Raw genomic sequence first — 20058 nt, 5'->3', positions numbered from 1 at the left:
ACTATCTTTTCACTGCATCCTACAGTTTCCTCATGCAGGACTAACCAGGCAAAAACCAAGCAGACTTAATCTTTTCAAAGAAATTGTGGGGACTGTGAGGCAGACATGCAGGCGGCATATCTTTGTTTTAGTCACTGACACTGAACCACAGGCTGTTTTACATGAAGAGGTCAGGAAGTCACTGAGCTCTGTGCACTAACTCTTTCTGTTTATGTGTCACACATACACACATTCATATACACAGAAATACTGCCATAATATACAGTAAATGGCTTACTTTGCAAAACAAAACACTTGCAAAAACAACATGTCCTATATGTTATATATATACACGCACACACACCTACTGTATTCAAACATCATCAAAAACTTTATTTTTCTTTGTATATATTGTATCCAGATTTTACAGTTATCACAGCAACCCAATATATTTCCAACAAATACATTTAAATATCAAAATATGTTTCTGTATGTACAGTGCTTTTGATGGAGTGATTGCTTTGACATGAGTGGTGTAGTTCTCACCCTCTGAGGGAGCATAGTTTTTATTCAAACAGAACAGATAAGAGTGTTAATGTCTCTGAATGCAGCGGGGCAGGTTCTGTCTTTTGTCTTGCATATTACTAAATATACCAGACAGGCTTCTGTGTTGACTTCTCTCCTCTCCTAAACTACTCCCCACCTCGCATTCTCTTTGTTTGACTGTTAAATGACTTACTGTGTAGGGGTGTATAGGAGGCTTCTACACCCTCGGAAAAAATTATGATGACACTGGATATTTTCTGACTGCAGGGCTTATTGATGATGAGCTTTTTGTATTCTTTCAGTCTTTTTGTGAGTTTTTGTTGCGCTCTGTAAGTGTTTTTCTTCCTTTGGACTTTTTGATAAAAAAGGCTCATTCATTCATTTCAATAAAACTCTACATTCAAGGGCACAAAAAGAACTTCACCCACTCTCTGTGCAGTAACCTGATCCCCAGCCTTTGCTTCAGCCCATTTTGGACCGAATTGTTCCTGCGGTGAGGAAATATGAATGTGTTTCATTAGTTTTGCAACTTTGTCCCCGAAGGAACGATTTCACATCTCTTGTATGACCTGTTGGTTTCACCTCTTTTTCCTGAACCGCTGCTTTCAGACTCTCCTCCTCCCTCTCTTGAAGTTAACATTTCAGTAATCGAAATTTTGTTTAATGATGCTGCTTTTTTCCCCCCCTGTCTCAGTCAGTGTCTTTGCCCGTTCAAAGATACTTAAAAGATTTCACACGGAAAGGTTAATGCTTACGTACACACACAGCGTCAGTCCGTCTCGTCAGTATGGTAGCTTGCCAGACCTGCCTTCCAATTTGCCGTTGGCCTTCTGTTATTATGTCATGAATGAGGCAATAGCTCATAGAAAGTACTCCTACACGATGTACTCTTACCTGGAAGACAAGTTCTGACATGTGGAAATCTGAGAACTGCCAGGACACACGCACGTGCTTCACACACACACACACACACACAAACACAACACACACTGCATTTACCTTACTAATCATCTGTCACCTTTTATAATGTCTGACAGGGTGTTTGCCTACACAGCACTCACAGATACAAACTTGTTGGTGGCAGGAGATTTTGTACTACAGTGTTTCCGTGAACACTCTCAGAAGAGAAGTTACAGTACAAACTTGTTTTCACGACATGATTTAAGCACCATGGTTTAACTGCCCAGCTGCAGCCACCTTCCTTTTTCTCTTAGTTGTATTGAAAAGTCTGCAGAGTACAGCGCATGGATTTCCTAAGATAAGGGGTTTTTGTTGAAGACTCTAGGGTGCAGTTTGGTTTCTTGAAGTGGTCTGGGGACTCGCTCTCTGTCACCCCTTTCACTTTATCTCTCTTACTCATCATCTCAAGAGCTCTCTCTCCCACTAAATTTCTGTCTCCATATGATGACTGCCAACCAGGACACAAGTCGCTCGAATGGTCCATCTATTTTAGGTTTAGATCAGCTGGCAACTGGCCAACAAACGGAAAAATAACCAGGTTTCCCTGGTTATTAATAGTCAGCATTTTCCCCTGCAGCAGCTGTCAAGACAGTGGAAGCTACAGCCTGTGGACACACACACACACATACACACTCCTTTCCCTCTTGCTTTTTCTGAAACAATGTCACAGTCGGTGTGAATTTTAAGTGGATCCCCCGCTGATTTTTGTTGCCACAGTCCAAACAAGCAAAAAGGAAACAATAAGTAGTTGAGAAAGGAGGATGTTTGCTCCACGGGGATGTTTTGCCAAGTAATTTGGAGCCATTTCAAGCCATTTCTATACCTGGTGCTACTGTGCCAGCAGAGTATTGCTATTTTAGTTTTGTCCTGTTGCATAATTCATCACATTCTTTGTTACAGTTTTTCCAAATCAGGGACTCAAGGTTGATTAGAGGAGGGTTATTTTGAGATTCGATGTTGGTTACAAAAGGTTGTTTGGCAGGACAGGTGGTTCAGTGCACAGACCTTTTACTCTATTGATTATTTATAAACAGTTGCTAGTTTATCTTTTCCTTTTTAGACTGTCTTTAGTTTAAATCAAGGTCTGAATTCAAGAATGACTATCCCCTTCTTTAGGAAAGAGAAAAAATGTGGGAAAACAAAATAGTTTTCCTATATAGTAGTGATATTAAGAAAGACACATTGATCATCACATTGATTGTTGGTATTGGACTTTTAATTTGTTGACAAGAACAAAAATATAGAATATCTTCAGCCTTACCCTTTAATATTTCAACCTGAATTCTATGTAGCCTTCATTTTAAGAATATCAGTATCATCAATATATAAACTCTTTCTTGTAATAGATTGAAACATGTTCTAACACTTTTATCAGTCTATCTGTAGTTGAGAAAAGCCACATTAACAATTCAATACATCACATAAACAAGATATTCTACTCATTTCTGAATCACCAAACAGCCTTGTACAAACTGATTATGTAGCATTGTTTGTAGTTTGCTTTGTGTGGACTGTAGTAACCTCTGATTACTGAACTTTGACCATCTCAGCAGACTTCTCTCCTCTAATGTCTGATCTGAGTTAGGTATTTGAATGTCCGAAGAGCCTTCATTCATTTGTATCAACAAAGAGTAGAATACAGTTGTATGCAAAAGTTTGGGCACCTGTTACATATTTTGAATATTTTTTAGTTGAAAAGATGTAAACACAGCCTTTCTAGGACATAAACACAATATTTTCAGCAGAGATTAATTCATAGGTTAAATTTGATGTCATAAAATAAATAAACAGCATTGTGGTATGTGCACCTTAAGAGTTCTGCAGACTCTGATCTTCTTCTCAGTCTCACATCTTCACCAGCTCCTTAGGCCTGAAGCACGTTAACAGTTGTCATTAGGAAATGTCAGCTGATGCCAGTTTCAAAGCTTTACATATATGTGTATATCTTCAAACGTGTGAACACTCACCAACCATAGGTTCCTCTAAGGAGCTGTGTAAGACTGAAAATGAAAGTTATTCATGCCCGCTAATGGAGAAGCTACACGAAGACAGCAAAGCATTGTCAGCTTGCAGTTTCCACAGTGTGAAATGTAATTTAGAGATGGCAGTTTATCTGAACTGTGGTGGTTAAGGGGTTACTAAGTACTGACAATGTAGGGTGCCCAAACTTTTTCACACACCACAGTGGTGGTTTGGTTTTTTATATTTTTGTTCAATTTATGATATAAAATGTAACTATGCATTCATGTTTGCTAAAAATATTGTAATAATGGTCCATGTCATACATCTTTTTCTCTTGTTTACATCTTTTCAGTTAAAAAATCAACGAAAAATGGGATTTGTCATGGGGTGCCCAAATTATATCTAGACAGAGCTGTGTGGTAGAAATCTGTCGAGACTCTGGCGTTAATTGAGCAAATTTCCCACAAAGTAGCGAGTCTGAAAGTTTATTGGGATCTTAATTAACAATCCCTAAAACATTTCAACACTCAGAAGGTGCAGCCCGTTCTACTCCAAAAGCTAGAATCTTACATCCTTGGCCCCAGACAGACAACAGTCCCTGCTCCCTGTGTGCTTTAGTTGGGCAATCACACAGTGAGCCACCCAAACAGCAACAGAGGAAGACGGTGTTTTGAGCAGAAGAGACGTTCCTCAGTGCCAGAGTTCGCCTTGTACTCCCTGTGACACAATCTGCCTCCCTGTTTACCAGATAACAGACACACTGCAGGAATGAGCTGGGGGACCAGGGGTACTCACCATGGATTGTTTATGTTTTGGGGTATTCTGAACGGACATATTTAATCATTAACACTAAGTACAATGTAGCATGTGGACTTGTCCGTGTATATTTTCATCTTTCTTTCTCCCTTCCTCTCTTTCTCTTCTCATTTTTAATCTCATCCTCCCTTTTCTTTCTCTGTCCCTCCAACTTCTCCTCTACCTCCCCTCCTCTCTCCGGTTCCTCTAGTGGTGTTTTCTTTTAACAAGGCCACATATAGTCAACAGAGGATATTGCATCAGCTGTCTCACCACTGCTTCATCTCTCTCCACAGTAGACATGGTGGACACCCAGCAGCTCCTAGCCTGGCCTGTCGGTTTTAGTCTGAACGCCGTGGACTTGTCAGAGCTGGACGACAGCTCCCACTCCCTCGACATGAAGCATTTGTCCACGTTGGACTACGCCTCCATCTCCTCCTCCTCCATCCCGTCCTCCTTGTCTCCCTCGCTTGTATCCTGCATCTCCCCTGCCGGTGTGGCCTATGACCCCAGCCCAACGCAGAGCGAAGAACACCTGACCAACATGGACTACACAAACATGCACAGCTACAGGACGGAGCAGGACATGCACAGTAAGTCCAGTCTGTGTAATGTGTTAAGCAGAGCTAAAATATGTTATCTAGTTTCTTTACACCAGTTATTTGCGCACCAAGCTTTGCAGCTAAATTCACTTGCAGGGGGGTAGACACAGAATCATACAACTTGTTTGAAGTGGCTCAAGTCATAAAAGCATAAAAGATTGATTCTACCTGGCACGCCTGCATTTCATTGTAGCTGTGACACCAGCCACAGCCACCAGAGCTGACCGTGTCTGTTGTAGACTATGCTAGTGATTCCACCAGACGCGTCCCAGTTCTCCACTCTGCTCTGCTCAAAATGCACATAGTTTATTTTTGACAGAAGCCACATCAAGGTGCACTGAGCAGATGAAGACGGGCAGAAAGTCAAATCCAGAATGGCATGGAGCATCCGGTTCATTTTTCAAAATGAAACCCCCTGTGCAGACTAAATAACAATAAGATAAAATAACTTATTTGTATAGCACTTTATTAAAAACAATGTTTGCAAAGTGCTTTACATACATGCACTCAAAAACAGCAGCAGTAAAGAATATGCAATATATGAGACAATATATAAGGTAAACTGATACAACCAAAAACACACAGAGATACTATTAAGAACAGACTAAACACTTAACGTAAATATGTATAGAAAAAAATCACAGGGACACAGGAAATATTATTTAAATTCAATAAAAGCCTGTTCTCTGTTGAGATACTGAGTGTGTTTTTAGAAGGGATTTAAAAGATGAAACCAATTTAGCTTGTCTAATTTCCTCAGGCAGGCCAATTGAAAGTACAGGCGTCCTAATATAGAAAGCGCAGTCTCCAACAAGTAGACACTACTAAGGAAAAATGACCAAATCAACAAAATCTGGCAGGCAAAAAGTGCTTATGAAGCCACGTAGAGGATGGAACAAAACAACATTGCAGACGTTATAGAGTCATGTCCAGTGGAATCAAGGCATTAGCTTTATAGAGAAAATGCATCAAGTATACCATGTTTAGAGGAGAGTTGGTCAAGATATTGATTAGTACTTGTGCTGAAAACATGAGAGTTGTGCATTACAGGATACAAAACCAGGTCAAACCTGGTTAACCAACAACCTTAAAATGTATGTAAGAGGTGAAATAAGAAAGTTTTGGCTTTTTGTATCTCCCCCTGCTTGGTGTTTCCTACCTGCCTGATAATGTTTTTTCCTGTTAGACTCGATCAAGCTGGAGCCGGAGTCACCTCCACAGTTTTCTGACTGTCCCGTGTTCTCCAAGCACCAGGACGATACGTCAGCGACAGCACTGAACATCGAGTGTCGCGTGTGTGGAGACAAAGCCTCTGGGTTTCACTACGGTGTCCATGCCTGTGAGGGCTGTAAGGTAGGACTGAAAAATATCATGATGCGTAAAGATGAAAATAAAATGTGTAAGCAAACCACATTCAAAATGTGGCCATTTACCAAACTGGGGGAGAATTTAAGGGTCATTTTGTCAGTGTTCTTTGTTGTAAGGAGAAAACTTATATGAGCCACACAACTGTGCTGGTTGAAGTATATGGGCACAGTGATTTATATTATAGTCAATCCATATACATTCATCTGCTACTAAAAAAAATATTCCCCAACAAATGCCTATTTCATATGCCTGAGTAAAAAAACACAATCTCCAGTTTTTTTTAAGGAAATTTTTCATTTATAACCTTTTCTTAAAAATGTTTGCATCTTTATTAGAAATAAATGGGCTTGTAGCAGCCACAGACAAGGTTGGGAAGTCTTCAAGTATTGGGAGAAGGACAAAAGCATTGGTCTGTCCATGGATTTGTTCAACAATCAGTAACACATTTGAACACCCAGCAAGCGCAGTCCATTCTACTTTAAAATCTAGAAACTTACATCCTCGTCTTCAGAGAGACTCTGAGTCTCTGCTGTCTGTGTGCTTTGGTTAGGCATTTACACATTCGGGGCTCTGCTGTCATATTTTTGTTCAATTTCCAAGAGGAAAGAAAATGGCCAAACCAGTTCTTCTAGAAAATCTGGCCATCAATGATTTGAAAAATGCTTATTATAGCTTAAATTGCAGTGCACAGTAGTGGAAAAAAACTGATTGCTGCCCCAAAAAAAAAGTAATGCTCAAGATCAAGAAGAAAAAAAAAATTGACAGCCGTACCACCTCAGAGTCAAACAGGAAATGGCAAAGGGTGTAACAATTTCTACTGTGAATCGTTTTGTTTCTCTGCCAGTCTTCCTTTTTCTGTCACTGTGTTTCACTCTTCGGCGAAACATGTTGGTGGAATAAATAATTTATAATGCATGGAGAGAAGTGTGCAGTGTTCTTTCATCTTTTTGATGTCTGTCACTTTAACCACAAGCCCCATACATTTTCCACTCTGCAAGTATTCAACAAAGGCTTGTGCTTCTACAGCCAGCCCCTTAAACCCTATATCTGTTTGTCAGTATAGAGTATAAATAACTAATAGAGTGTGGGTGAAGTTTCACACATATTTCCATTTTCTTTGAAATTTTGAGACATTATAAGAAGAGAGGAGCTATAAATTGTGACATTGTACTCCAAAGACATATGAGATGGATTTTCAGAAACAGCAGCACTTCTACGTATGCTTTTTTTTTGTATGTTTTGTTGTGTTCATTTGATTTTTTTAAGTTTCCGTGGGTCTGAATTTATTCCAGACAAATTAGTATAAAAAGCTACTGTGTTTCTGTCACATTCAGCACACCTCTGCAGTGTAAGAAAAGCTCACCCTAAGCCTAACCCTAAGACTTTTGGTAGATTTTGTTAGATTAGATGAATTTATATTAGAATAAAAAGTAATCTACCATTTGAAAACATGGATACCTCCTCCTCCTAACCTAAATTTTATTTAAGGATAGAATCACTTGTAAATTAAACATTTTTCTACTGAATTTTGGAATAAACAACCCACACTTTGATACCAAAACAGAAACTATGAAAGTAGAAATACCTGTATGATGCAACTCAATAAAATTACAATAGACCTGTAAATACTACATTTAAGAAATGTGTTGATGATACTAACAAGTACTTCCTGTGTAGCCAAAGGCTGGTATATCTTATTCGTTCATTGTTTCTTTATTACCTTGAACACGGATACCTGGTTTATTTCACATACATTATTTACTCCTGTTTGAGTAACAGCTTCTTAAAACTACAGTGCCCAGCATTTTTTCCCCTTTTAAAAATGAACGTATGTATTCGTGAGGGGGATTTCTGTATTTAGCAGGAATCAACCGTCTCGGGGCTGAGAGCCACAGAAAGGGAAGTCGGAAAGTATTGAGATACTTGTTAAGATGTTGACAATAAGTAAAATACAAAATATCAGCCTTATCTTTTAAAATGCTACACTTTCTGTTAAGATTACTGGTTTTTGTTGTTTGTGTGTGGACTCAGTTATATGATACATTTTTTTAAGCTTTACACTGTGGTGGTATTGTAATGGACTACATTATGGACTGCGTTTATAATATTTCAACAACCTTATTTAGACAACAAAAGTATTAGAAATGACTCACAGTGTAATACAATAAAATGCAACATTACCAACTAACTACAGCCTTAGAGTTAAATCAGCACCACTCTGACACTGTGAGGACTGGTTAAATTTACTACAAGGTTCAAGGGTTTCTGTTTTTCCATTCACTTAGTTTAAGTCATACTGTACCTTCAGAGGCTGAATGAAGGTAAGGTACAGTAGTCATTGTTCTGCTGAAGTCTCAGGGGAGACTCACCAGAAGAGGGGGTCAGCCAAGCAGGCAAACACCTAATTGTTTCAAAACAGAAAACATTCTTTATTGAGGTGGAGTCTTGACCCCCTTTAACTTCCTCTTTCTTTAAATAACCTACGATTAAAAAAAGGAACATCTGTGGATCACAGGAATGCAGATGCCAAACACACCGGTGTTCATACAGAGTCCAGATGTGGATTTGTATTCTTTCAAAAAAAACAAACTCAAATACAATTCTCCTCATAAAAGCTTACAGCCTTCAGGTTATTCATTCCGTGTCTTTTCTGCTCTCTTCAGTTCATCTTTCTATTAGCTTTCTTAGTCATCAGAGACAAACACCACAGCCATCAACAAACCCGTGACTGCGCGTAGGAGTGTATGTTGGGAGTTTGACCATGGTTGCATAGTTAATAGCTAAGATAAGCGTAAATCTTATGGCTCCTTTGGTCCTAAGGTTGAAAGACATCAAAGCACAAATCCACCCTGAAATACAATCTACTTTTAAATGCGCTCGTGGGCAGTATGATTGACTTCCTCACAGATTAGAAAGACCCAGGTATCTAATCTGCATTTATCAGTCAATAGATGCTGTATGGAGCTACTCCACCAACAACAAACTTGAGTCAGATGATGAATAATAAAGTAAAAATAACAGGATAATAGAATAAAAAAAAATGTTGTGCTTTTCACGAAAAAAAGGATCTTAATTATAATCATGACGTAATCATTTCCAATTTCATTGTTCTCTTTCTCTGTCTCAACTATAATACAGATGAGGCTGTATTTATAAGGCTCATACAAGAATTTTTTTTAAAGTCTACCAACACCAATAGTTCCTAAGAAAACATTAAAACACATGTTTCCTGCAACTGTGACAGAAATCTTTCAATTCTGAGTAAAGAAGCAGAATAGCATTGTAGAGGTATTCAAAAAAGATGGCTGTTGTGACAATATCTGAAGTAATTGTCCCTCTCTGTCATTCTTTCTTTATAGGGTTTCTTCAGACGCACAATCAGGTTAAAGTTGGTGTACGATCACTGCGATCTTCACTGTCGCATTCACAAGAAGTCCCGCAACAAATGCCAATACTGCCGCTTCCAGAAGTGCCTCAATGTAGGCATGTCACACAACGGTAAGATGGTGATACTGTCCTACACACCTTTTAGTCTACAATCACACCATGTATGATGTAAAGATACACTTACGTATGATATTGGAACATTTACAGTTAAGCCATGAAAAGCTTAACTACATACACAGACTATACAGACAGTAACAGAAGTCAAAGCGTCGGTGCATTTAGGTGTTTTCGTTTTTATGCTCTCTATAAATAGGCAGACACAGGTTAAAAGAGTGATTCTTTGAAATTGCGGGCCAGGAAATGCCTCTTTGCAGAGTCTTCTGCCTCAGATGCCCACTGAAGAAGAAAATACATCTTCCCCGCACTGCTGCCAATTTGGTCTTTGAGGTGTGGTGGTAATAATGCAGCAATGTACACCAGTGCCTTATATGTTGCCAGTTGCTTCCTCTGTGGTCTTTGGCCTGTATCACAACCTTTGGGTCATGCTTCAGTTCTCATTACTCTTGCAGTATACTTCTACGACTACTACTGATTCAAAGATGAAATTGTGGTTGAAAGCTAAATTAAACACTCGCTTCCAAGGTCAAAAAGCAGTAGCTATGCTGATATTTGATTTCTGACTGGTTTTCTTTGCTTGGAGACATTTTAACTGTGCACAAAAATGTGGTTTAGCAACCCCATGAATGCAGCCGTAGATGCTTTGTCAGTTTTACTGCTGTTTGAATGTATGCAGAGTTATGGATTGCAGTGTTAATCGCACAAGAGGTTTGCTCATTGTTTACGGTATGCTTACAAATCAGTGATGTAAGTGGACCGCTTTGTGTTGTACACAGCTGTCATCAAAAATGTTCATTGTGCTGCATTCATGGGCTAGTCAAAAATGTCAGAATTACGACCAATATAAAAAGGACATATGACAGAAATGATCCCAGAGTCCCAAAGTTTCTGATTTTTATGAGCAGACAATAATGAAAGCTATTTTAAATTGAAAATGTTTTACATTTTAAAAAAAATTAGCTTGTTGTAAATACAGAATTTGCTACCATTGTCAGCTTACAATTTACAACCAAATCAAATGAAATGAGCAAATCCACATGTGCAGGCCTTGCACCCACACAGGTGTTGACACCTACGAATGCCAAGTCAGGGTAGAAACGTACCGCTGCAAAGCTGCCGACACCTCCCACACTCAGCCGCCTCTGGGCTGATCAATTTGTGCTGGCAATACAAATGCAGTTTACTGCTGTGTCTGCTGTTGTTGCTGATGTGTCTGCTGTTGTTGCTGATCCCAGGCATGTTTAATACTTTAATACATAGTGGTAACATAGTTCATTTATTTTTCGCACCACCTGCGATCTGCCACACATTCTGTCTCTCTTCCTCTGGTTTGTCAGTAGAGTTAGCCACTGAAACACAAGGTGAAAGCTATCAGCCGACGGCACCTCACAAGCTCCACAACAGAAGTACAATATCTAGAGAAATCATGAACAATAATGCAATTCTTTCTCCAATGAAACATCTTTGCCCTCACTCGTGACTGTTCAGATGTAGAATGGTTTGGTTGATTGCCCTTTGTTGTTTCAAGCCTGATCTTACATCACATGCAGACTTCCCCAGGTAAGTTTCAGTGTCTCATGACTGTGTGGGCGTGGACAGGTTGTGCTTGATTGACATCTCCCTGAATTGCCTGTTAGTTTTGTTGCACCTGTCGGGGTAGGACAACTTACAGCTTTCACTTACAAACTACAAACTTTAGAATATCAGAATATTCTCAGCATAGTTTTGCACACCTTGAGTCTTAAAGTCACATTTGGCTTTCGTCCAAAAAAAGTGCCTCCCACTCTGCGCTACAGAAGGGTGAACAATCGTAGTGTATCACAGTTTCTATTGGCTGGCTGATGCATTGAATTGTACATTAAGGTTAGTGAGAGATAAAGGAATTATTTGCAGAGATAAGTACAAGTGTGATGTGGTCATTTTGGGCTGGTGAAATATTCTCGCGCGTGAGCAGTGGTAAATCCCATCCTCTTTCTCAAATCCAGTTGGCACAACACTGGAGAGTCTAGTAGTTTTTTTTAACTTGGGAAAGAGCAAGAGGTAGGGCCAATACACATCTAGAAGCAAATTTGTCTCTCCCTGCTCCCCATTGAAATGAAAGGAGAGTTTAGAGCACTTAAGAAACACTTAAGAGGTATATAATAATTGAAAACAGGGCCACCTGTGGTGAAGATGCCATCTGTACAGTATCTACTACCTCTATAACAGACAGTAGTTTAAATCTGTAGTAGGGATGGCTCAATATCATAAACAACTAAGTTGTTCATAATGCATTTGTATGGATGCACTTCAGTTGACCTTGCCATCAAAAAAAACAATCCAAACCATCTTTACTCCACTGAATGAAGAGGTACATTGCCCACAATATTACTTAGTTATTCTCAGCTCAATAGCGCTGCTTCTTTTTATTTGGATTTTTTCACACACAGAACTTTTAGCAACATTTTTGATTGGTCAGCAGCAATTCAAATAAAATGAAATTTAAATAAATTGCATAAATGCATACATTTCAATCAACTGCTGACAAGTCTCACTCAGATTCTAGCTACTGTCCACAGGGCACATGCTGCTCATCTGTGTCTTCTCGCTTTACGGAATGTCACTTCAAGTTCAAAGTGAGCATTAGCTGAGATTTTGAACACTTACGATCGCTGATTAGTAGAGTCGCACTGTTGAGCTCGGTTTTGGCACTGTGGCATTGTTTGCAGAAACTCATCTACATGCCATGGACACTACCTTTATTGTACCATTGTGGGAATTTTGTAGCTTGGGCTTAATGAAGACGTTGGCATTGCTGTTTGAGTTGGTTGAGGGACTTTAAGGCTCTGTGTTATGCATTGAATTCTTTCAGCTAAAGTGAGCTTACCTTTTTTTTTGTCTCAGAAGATTTTGCCTTTTTCAGTTTGTATATGTCTTTTAAGTTTGCCCAACAGCAAAACTGCTTTATATTTACAGCATGCTTCTGGCATCTACTATAATTAGTTTGTTTCTCCTCTCCTGCCACTTTGCCTCTGTCCCTCTTCCTGCCTCGTCCTTCCCTCATATCACTCTACTGTTATTTAATGAGGCACAGCCTATGCTTTGCAAATCGGCCCTGTGTGGGTTTTTGTTTGATCAATGATTGACATCTCAGAGTACATAGACCTCAACTGATTTCTCCAACCTGCTGTGTCACTGCTGCTGGCTCGTTGCCAGTTGGTGGTAGGGCCACTTTAGTTTGTATTCATTTGCTTAAGGCGTGCATTCATCACACAGTCAGCATTACACAATCACGTACATAGTGCAGTAAATGCAGAGCACAGATTTGAATAGAGGGATAATGAATGAATTCCGCTAATAGAAAAAATCAGATTTAACCATTTCTCAACTCAGCATCAAATTTCAGTGAGATTTCAAAGGCCATTTTCACCGCATTCGGCATAAAATCTAGAAAATATGTCTTTTATCACAGGGTCCATTGCGAGTTTTGCAACCACCCTAGTTTCTCCTACAATAAAAGGAATAGAAGGGTGAGGCGAGGAAGCAATCCTCAAATACACTGCTAGATACTATTAAATCCCACACACTGGTCCGTTAAAGGAAAATAAATTTGTAATTGCTTCATGAGACACACCTCGTAAAACCACAGGAGGAACATTTGTTATGTGTGGTTGCCAATTTTTCCATTCATGATGGTATGAGCTATGTGACTCATTTGTAGTCCAGAAATCCATAGATATTCAGTTTATATTCAGTTTTGCTAAAATTATTTAAATTGTTGCACACTATGACAGTTTTTTCTTTGTTGTTGACCTTAAGAAATTTCACAATAGATGGACTGTACGTTTAATGTTTTGTGTGTATCATGTACATGCATATATATATATATATATACCTGTGTGTGTTTGTCTGTATGGGTATTCTTACTTACAGTATGCTTCTGTATGTGCTCTTACATACTGTATCTGCCTGCCTGCCAATCTGTGCCTATTCGCTATGCACTAATGTGTGTTTCTGTCTGTCTGTTTCCTTTCCCAGCCATTCGTTTTGGCCGGATGCCCCAGGCAGAGAAGGAGAAACTGCTGGCTGAGTTCTCGTCTGACATGGAGCACATGCACCCGGAGGCAGCAGATCTAAGGGCTCTGTCCCGGCATCTGTACGAGGCCTATCTGAAATACTTCCCCCTCACCAAGGCCAAGGCCAGGGCCATCCTCTCTGGGAAGACCGGAGATAATGCAGTAAGCAGCACTCTCTTAATTCTACTTTACTTTTATATATTTGTATATATAATGGGGGAGAGTGATACATATTGTCTACATAAGCTAAAAACATATTATTGAATTTTCTGCTAGGTATGAGCAGCTTGAGTTTGTGGTGAAGGCGTAGGCAACATTGTCCTTTTTTTACAGATTACATTTACATATAAACTGTAGCTGTTATAGATTATATTCACATGATACTGTATGTACTGTATGTCCAGAATAATTGAGACCAATCTGAGCTGCTGGACCAGTTGCTCCGTCCCTGTCCACCCTTTCTCCCTAATTGAGATATATAGTGCAGATCTGACCTATATTTTTTATGTTTTTTATGAATCCCACTCTGAGCAATATCACACGCAACCCAACAGCACATATTGTACATTTATACTTAAGCATAACCAATAATGATGATACAAAGCAGAGCTGAGGCTGAGCAAAAACATTTTCTACCAAACTCCAATATATGACATAAAAAAGCCTTATTAACTATGAGAAATCTCTGTATCTTCACTTACACATGCATTTATATCACAGATTGAACATTCAACATTTTCTCCCCTGTGCAGTCTAGAGTTTTAAATAAAACAAGCAGTTGTTTAGGAAAAAAAACAATAGTAAACAAATACACTGAAGGAGTGTAGAAGCTTTGATCTTAAAGTATTTTAAACTTTTCAACTCACTTCATGCGTTAACATTTTTGCCAGCATTGTCTTCATGTTACCTTGCTCAGTTTAGCTCAGATGGGGCTTTTATTGCTGCTCTAACAGGAAAAGTGGATTGACTAGTTTCTACATGTCTTGGCTGTTATAAAACATATCAGATTACAGTGGTCAAGCTGTGCAATAGGAGAACATGGTTGCTCAGCACTCTGATGTACAGTAATGGCTTCAACATTCTTACTCAAAATGTCAAACTAATTTGGTAAGACATTTGGCAATTTATACAAGTGGACTGTAGGAAAATGTGTTGGCCAAAATGTGAGATATCATCTATTTCTGTGTTTTTGTACTTAAGAATTTGAGATATTGAATCTCAGTATTCAAAAGAGACTTAATCAGGAAATCCACATCAATTAAACTACAACTGGCAAACAAAATAAAACTGTGGTATGCCATACTGTGTGTATATATGCATACATACATATATATATAAAATAAATATAGGCCAGGGGGCTGGACACTACCAGGGATTCTAGCCTGCAGCCCCCTCTCTCTCTCCCCACTTTCCTGTCTCTGTGCAGCTGCTACTATCAAATATAGGCAATGAAAGCCACACAAAAATGGCTTGAACAACTGAACCTGTCACTGAATGTCTGTGAATTACTGCAAATGGCCAAAATCAAACCGAAGCACATGGATCAAGCACATAATTAAATCATAGTGTTGTTTTAAATATTGTACGGTAAATAATGGAATAATACCAGTTACAGTTCTTGCGTTCAATAGTAATTACTATTATGATTATTATTATGATTATTATTATTACTGTTGTTGTTTAATTAGACTCTGTAACAGAGAATTAACTGTACGAGCAGAGCCTTTTCTATTACTCCTCTCTCTGTAAAGTCAGATGAGTTCAAGGCTGCTCCACATCTCTTTCGTCTGATTGTTATGACTGTTCATCACAGTGATAGCGGCCACATGGCACTGAATCATTGAGAGTCTTGGGTTATTTACTAAACCACAGCAAACCTTCTGAAAGAAACAGGGAGACAATGATTTTATCTTTTGTACAATGTTTACATTTTCTAACATGCAAGACCTTGATATGAATGCACTGAACTTCCTTATAAACCTTTATATATTGTAGAATTATAGTTCCTGCACAGGCAGTCCGTAAACAAGAAAAACACAATTCCACAATCCATAGTCTTTAATTCACTCACATAAGAAATTATTTTTCATTTTATAACATTTGATTTGATAAATGCTTGCTGTCATTATTCATGTTACACTGTAAAAAAGGAAGATTTAAGTTTGTGAATGGTACCATTCATCATTCAGGCCAGTGCGTGTCTTTGCAAGTGTTTTAACAGTAAGGGCGACTTTAACTCAGTTAAGCTTCATTTACCTGGAAATGGTGTTTTTGTCTGCCCCAGCCTCCAGCTAAGATTTATTTACTTGGAAAATCAGACATATGAGAGTTATGGTGTTTGCTTTTGCAGGTCTGATGAATTAGCAAAGTGCATACACAGTATATGTGATTATATCTGTAGCTCTCATGTCCTCAGAAGACCTATGTGGAGCTGACATCTCTCTTCATCTCTTTTCTTTCTTCTGTTTTCTCTCCTACTCCTACAAATCTCTCTTCTTCCATATTCTTTCTTCTCTACCTGCAGCCATTTGTCATCCATGACATGAAGTCTCTAATGGAAGGAGAGCAGTTTATTAATTGTAAGCAGATACCCACCCAGGAGCACCAGCCGCAGACGTCTGCCCTATCAGTCGGACATGGAGGTTAGAAGCACAAAATACTGTTTGTCATGATGTTTTATTGTTTTCTTTGTCATTTTTATTTGTCAACCAACTGATATAAACACAATGTTGTTATATCAGTCACCAATAAAGAAACACATTTTTATTCTCCTTTTAAAATCAGGCACTTGCATGTCGTGCTTGTTGTCATGTCATAATGTTATCTTCCTTTCTTACCTTACTTGAGCTTCCTCACCACGTATGTTTTTTCTATACACATCCCATCTGATTTCAGGTCTCATGGGAGCTCACCTGGGGTCAGAGTGTAACATTTTGGATGCTGTGGAGCTGCGTTTCTTCCATAGCTGTCAGTCACGTTCGGCTGAAGCAGTGAGAGAAGTGACAGAGTTCGCCAAGAGTATACCAGGATTCATCAACCTGGATCTAAATGATCAGGTGAGAGGCACGAATACTGCTGCTTGTCCATTCTGACACTCAAATCTCGATGCACCATCAGTCACTTCAGTTTCGTCGTCAATGATTTTGTTGGTCACTAGTATAGAGGTTAACAATTACTAACTATCCATCGAAGATCTAATTAACATCAGCTCTTCACTCCAACCCTTTACCCTTTTCCCAGGTAACTTTGCTGAAGTATGGTGTGATTGAGGTCTTAATTATCATGATGGCGCCTCTGATGAACAAAGACGGAACCCTCATCGCCTACGGACAGATCTTCATGACGCGGGAGTTCCTCAAGAGTCTCAGGAAACCCTTTTGTCAAATGATGGAACCAAAGTTTGAGTTCTCAGTCAAGTTCAATACGCTGGAACTGGACGACAGCGACATGGCGCTGTTTCTGGCTGTCATTATCCTTAGCGGGGGTGAGTGTGTTTTTGTTGTAGATGTCATTGATTATTGTAGCCAAGGAGGGGTAGTCTTAAAGGGATCATCTGATACCACTCTCCTGCACTCTCAAGGCACAGGGCGAAACATTTAGCCTCGCTCTGTCCAAGAAATAGTCTGACACAAAACCCCCAATAAAACACTCCAGTTTCTGTATGGATTAAACAAACAAGATATATGTTTTGAGCTTTAGAGTTAAGCTGGCCATCTTTTGGCTCCAGCTTTAAATTGAACGGTAATGTATAATGAAATGTAATGAAATGTGAGCGTGGTATCAATGTTCTCCTTTTGAAGAAAGCAAATAAACATATTTTAAAAAATTCACAACAATTTCTTTTAAAAAATCCTTGTATAATATATTTAAATAAGTTACTGTAAGCAATCAAGGTTTCTAAAAAGATTTCATGATCTTGATTTTTTTCTGGCAGACCCTATTTAGTTCACTGTGAATATAAAGTGTTGTAAAGTGGCTTATCAATCCACTGCATTATACACGCTATGTATAACATGCCTTGACCCATTTATCAGTTTGCCGTGAGACACAGGATATTACTGCTGACGGGGGGTTTTTTTCTCACGCACTCCCATATTAAAACCCAAACTGTGTGGTCTAATATTGCTGGTTTGCATGTGGCTACTTGATAAAAGTCTAGCCTTGACCTGATGAGGATTCAAATCAGGCATTTTAAGTCAATAATTAACTTGAATGACTAAGATTATAGCTTGAAATGAAGATAAGAAGGCTTTTGTAAATTGCAATAATATATCTAGGTCTCGTAATAAAGGCCAACTAAATTAAGGGATTTTTTAGCCAATAGATATGAAACGTCATTGAAGTTAATATTAAATAAATAAACACATAAATTAATACGGCTATGAAATAAATCCTGAACAATATAAATGATTCATAGTTATAAATTAATGGGTTTTATGTTTAAAAAAGGAAGTTTTTAATAGACTAATCTTATATATTAGGGCACTCTCATTTCCTTATGCCATATTTATTTCCCAGCCCCATTTATTTCCATCTTTTATATTCAAATGAATGGGGCATGGTTATCTTATAGATTCAGAGATCTGAGACCGATGGAGGCCAGTTTGACGACAGGAAATGCAGTACTATTCATGCTGAGTGTAGCTCCTGGCACTCCTAGCATCCTTCTCTGCCTTGAGTTTCCTGATGGACTGATAGCTTTACTTGTTGATAAAGTAACCGCTTACTGTAGCCCAGTTAGACCTGCTACTGATTCTGGTTCTTCAATCCAATTTTCACCTCCCTCCTCTTTCTGTATATTTTTCCTCTCTTGTGGACCCATACATCTCTCCATGGACACCCTTACCAGAAATTTCACTGATTTATCCTCCTTTTTCTGTCACACATCCAGACCGTCCAGGCCTACTGAACGTGAAGCCCATTGAACAGCTTCAGGAGACGGTTCTTCATGCGCTGGAGCTGCAGCTGAAACTAAACCACCCAGACTCTCTGCAACTGTTTGCCAAGCTGCTACAGAAAATGACCGACCTGCGTCAGATCGTCACCGACCACGTCCACCTCATCCAGCTGCTGAAGAAGACGGAGGTGGACATGTGCTTACACCCACTGCTGCAGGAGATCATGAAGGACTTGTATTAGAACTTAACAGGAGAAAAGGACAAGTAAAGAAAAGTTGAAAGAGAGAATAAAGAGATTTTATTTTTGAAATCATGACTTTGAAAATTAGAAAAGTAAGCACTTTGTGCTGCGGTTGTGTGGAAAAAAAAGGGAGGTAGCCAGACAGGCTGACTGAAAATGAGAAAGAGATGGGGAGGAACAGGAAAAGAGAAATCAAGGAAAGAAAGACAGAATGTGAGTGTTAGATCTTGTCTAGACAGCAGCATGTGAATAACTTGTGATGCACAGTCATTAAGCCACTGCTGAGGCTGGCCATTTTGTGAATGAGTAGGCTGCCACTTAATATGAAACTACCACCTATGGCACCAATCAGCACGAGTGTCTATGACTAACTGAAAGAGAGGGGACTTTCTTATTGGCAAGATGAAGCTTAAAATCGTGAGCGCTCAACACAGTGAGCTTCATGTGCCATGAGGAGAAATATATTACTGTGAATATTTTACGCCATGTGTCTCACAGTACAGTATGTGTTGTTCATGTGCAGCTTATCTACACGTTGCGTTACAACCGTCATAGGCAGCAGCATATCTTTGTGAACACGCACAAATGCATGAATACACAACACACACACACACACACCACACACACACACAACAATGAACATTTTCTGTTTTGGCATCAGGGTGAAGGTGCTATCTCTTTTTAATCAGCTTTAGCCAAAGTCAGAAATCAGATTATTGCCTGTAGCATATTTTAGTGTCAGTCACCTGCAGAAACTGTGAGAAAGTGTGAAGCCAGCAAAAGGCACATTACCATGAAGATGTCAGCTCTTTGTTGAAAATGAAACAGTATATGCCATATTGTGCCTTTAAGAGCTGATATTTTTTTTTTTTGTGGAATTAATGCCATTTAAAAAACCTTAAATATATTACACATGTATAATATATATTCATATATATTATTTTTATATGGATATATGGCTTTCAGCCTTAGTTTTATTTCAAATTCTTAAAAAGTAGCTGCATTTTACTATGAAATTATTGTGTATATATGCAAAGTGTGATCTGTCTGATCAATCAGATGGGGGTTTTGGGAGGGCACGGGGGCGTCTGTCAAATGGATTTGTATTAATTGTGTGTGTGGCAGGGGTGGGGGTGGGGGGGTCTGTT

At 39.0% G+C, this 20058-nt stretch overlaps 1 protein-coding gene across 1 annotated transcript in view; it reads left to right on the top strand.

Annotated features, from left to right (window-relative positions):
• The window catches only part of pparg (peroxisome proliferator-activated receptor gamma), a 29960-nt gene extending 9954 nt beyond the window's left edge, over window positions 1-20006 (top strand). Inside the window, exons 2-9 of the mRNA XM_035661254.1 lie at window positions 4539-4835; window positions 6031-6197; window positions 9572-9710; window positions 13734-13933; window positions 16296-16413; window positions 16667-16827; window positions 17012-17255; window positions 18663-20006. Coding sequence (XP_035517147.1) covers window positions 4539-4835; window positions 6031-6197; window positions 9572-9710; window positions 13734-13933; window positions 16296-16413; window positions 16667-16827; window positions 17012-17255; window positions 18663-18910 — 1574 coding nt within the window. The 3' untranslated portion in view covers window positions 18911-20006. The remainder of the gene's footprint in view (window positions 1-4538; window positions 4836-6030; window positions 6198-9571; window positions 9711-13733; window positions 13934-16295; window positions 16414-16666; window positions 16828-17011; window positions 17256-18662) is intronic.
• Window positions 20007-20058: the final 52 nt, after the last annotated feature.

The sequence above is a fragment of the Morone saxatilis genome, unplaced genomic scaffold (assembly GCF_004916995.1).
Source record: "Morone saxatilis isolate NCDOM2014 unplaced genomic scaffold, NCSU_SB_2.0 Contig18, whole genome shotgun sequence".
Taxonomy (NCBI): Eukaryota; Metazoa; Chordata; class Actinopteri; family Moronidae; genus Morone; species Morone saxatilis.
Note: the sequence above shows the minus strand (reverse complement) of the source record. Positions and strands in the feature narration are given on the sequence as shown.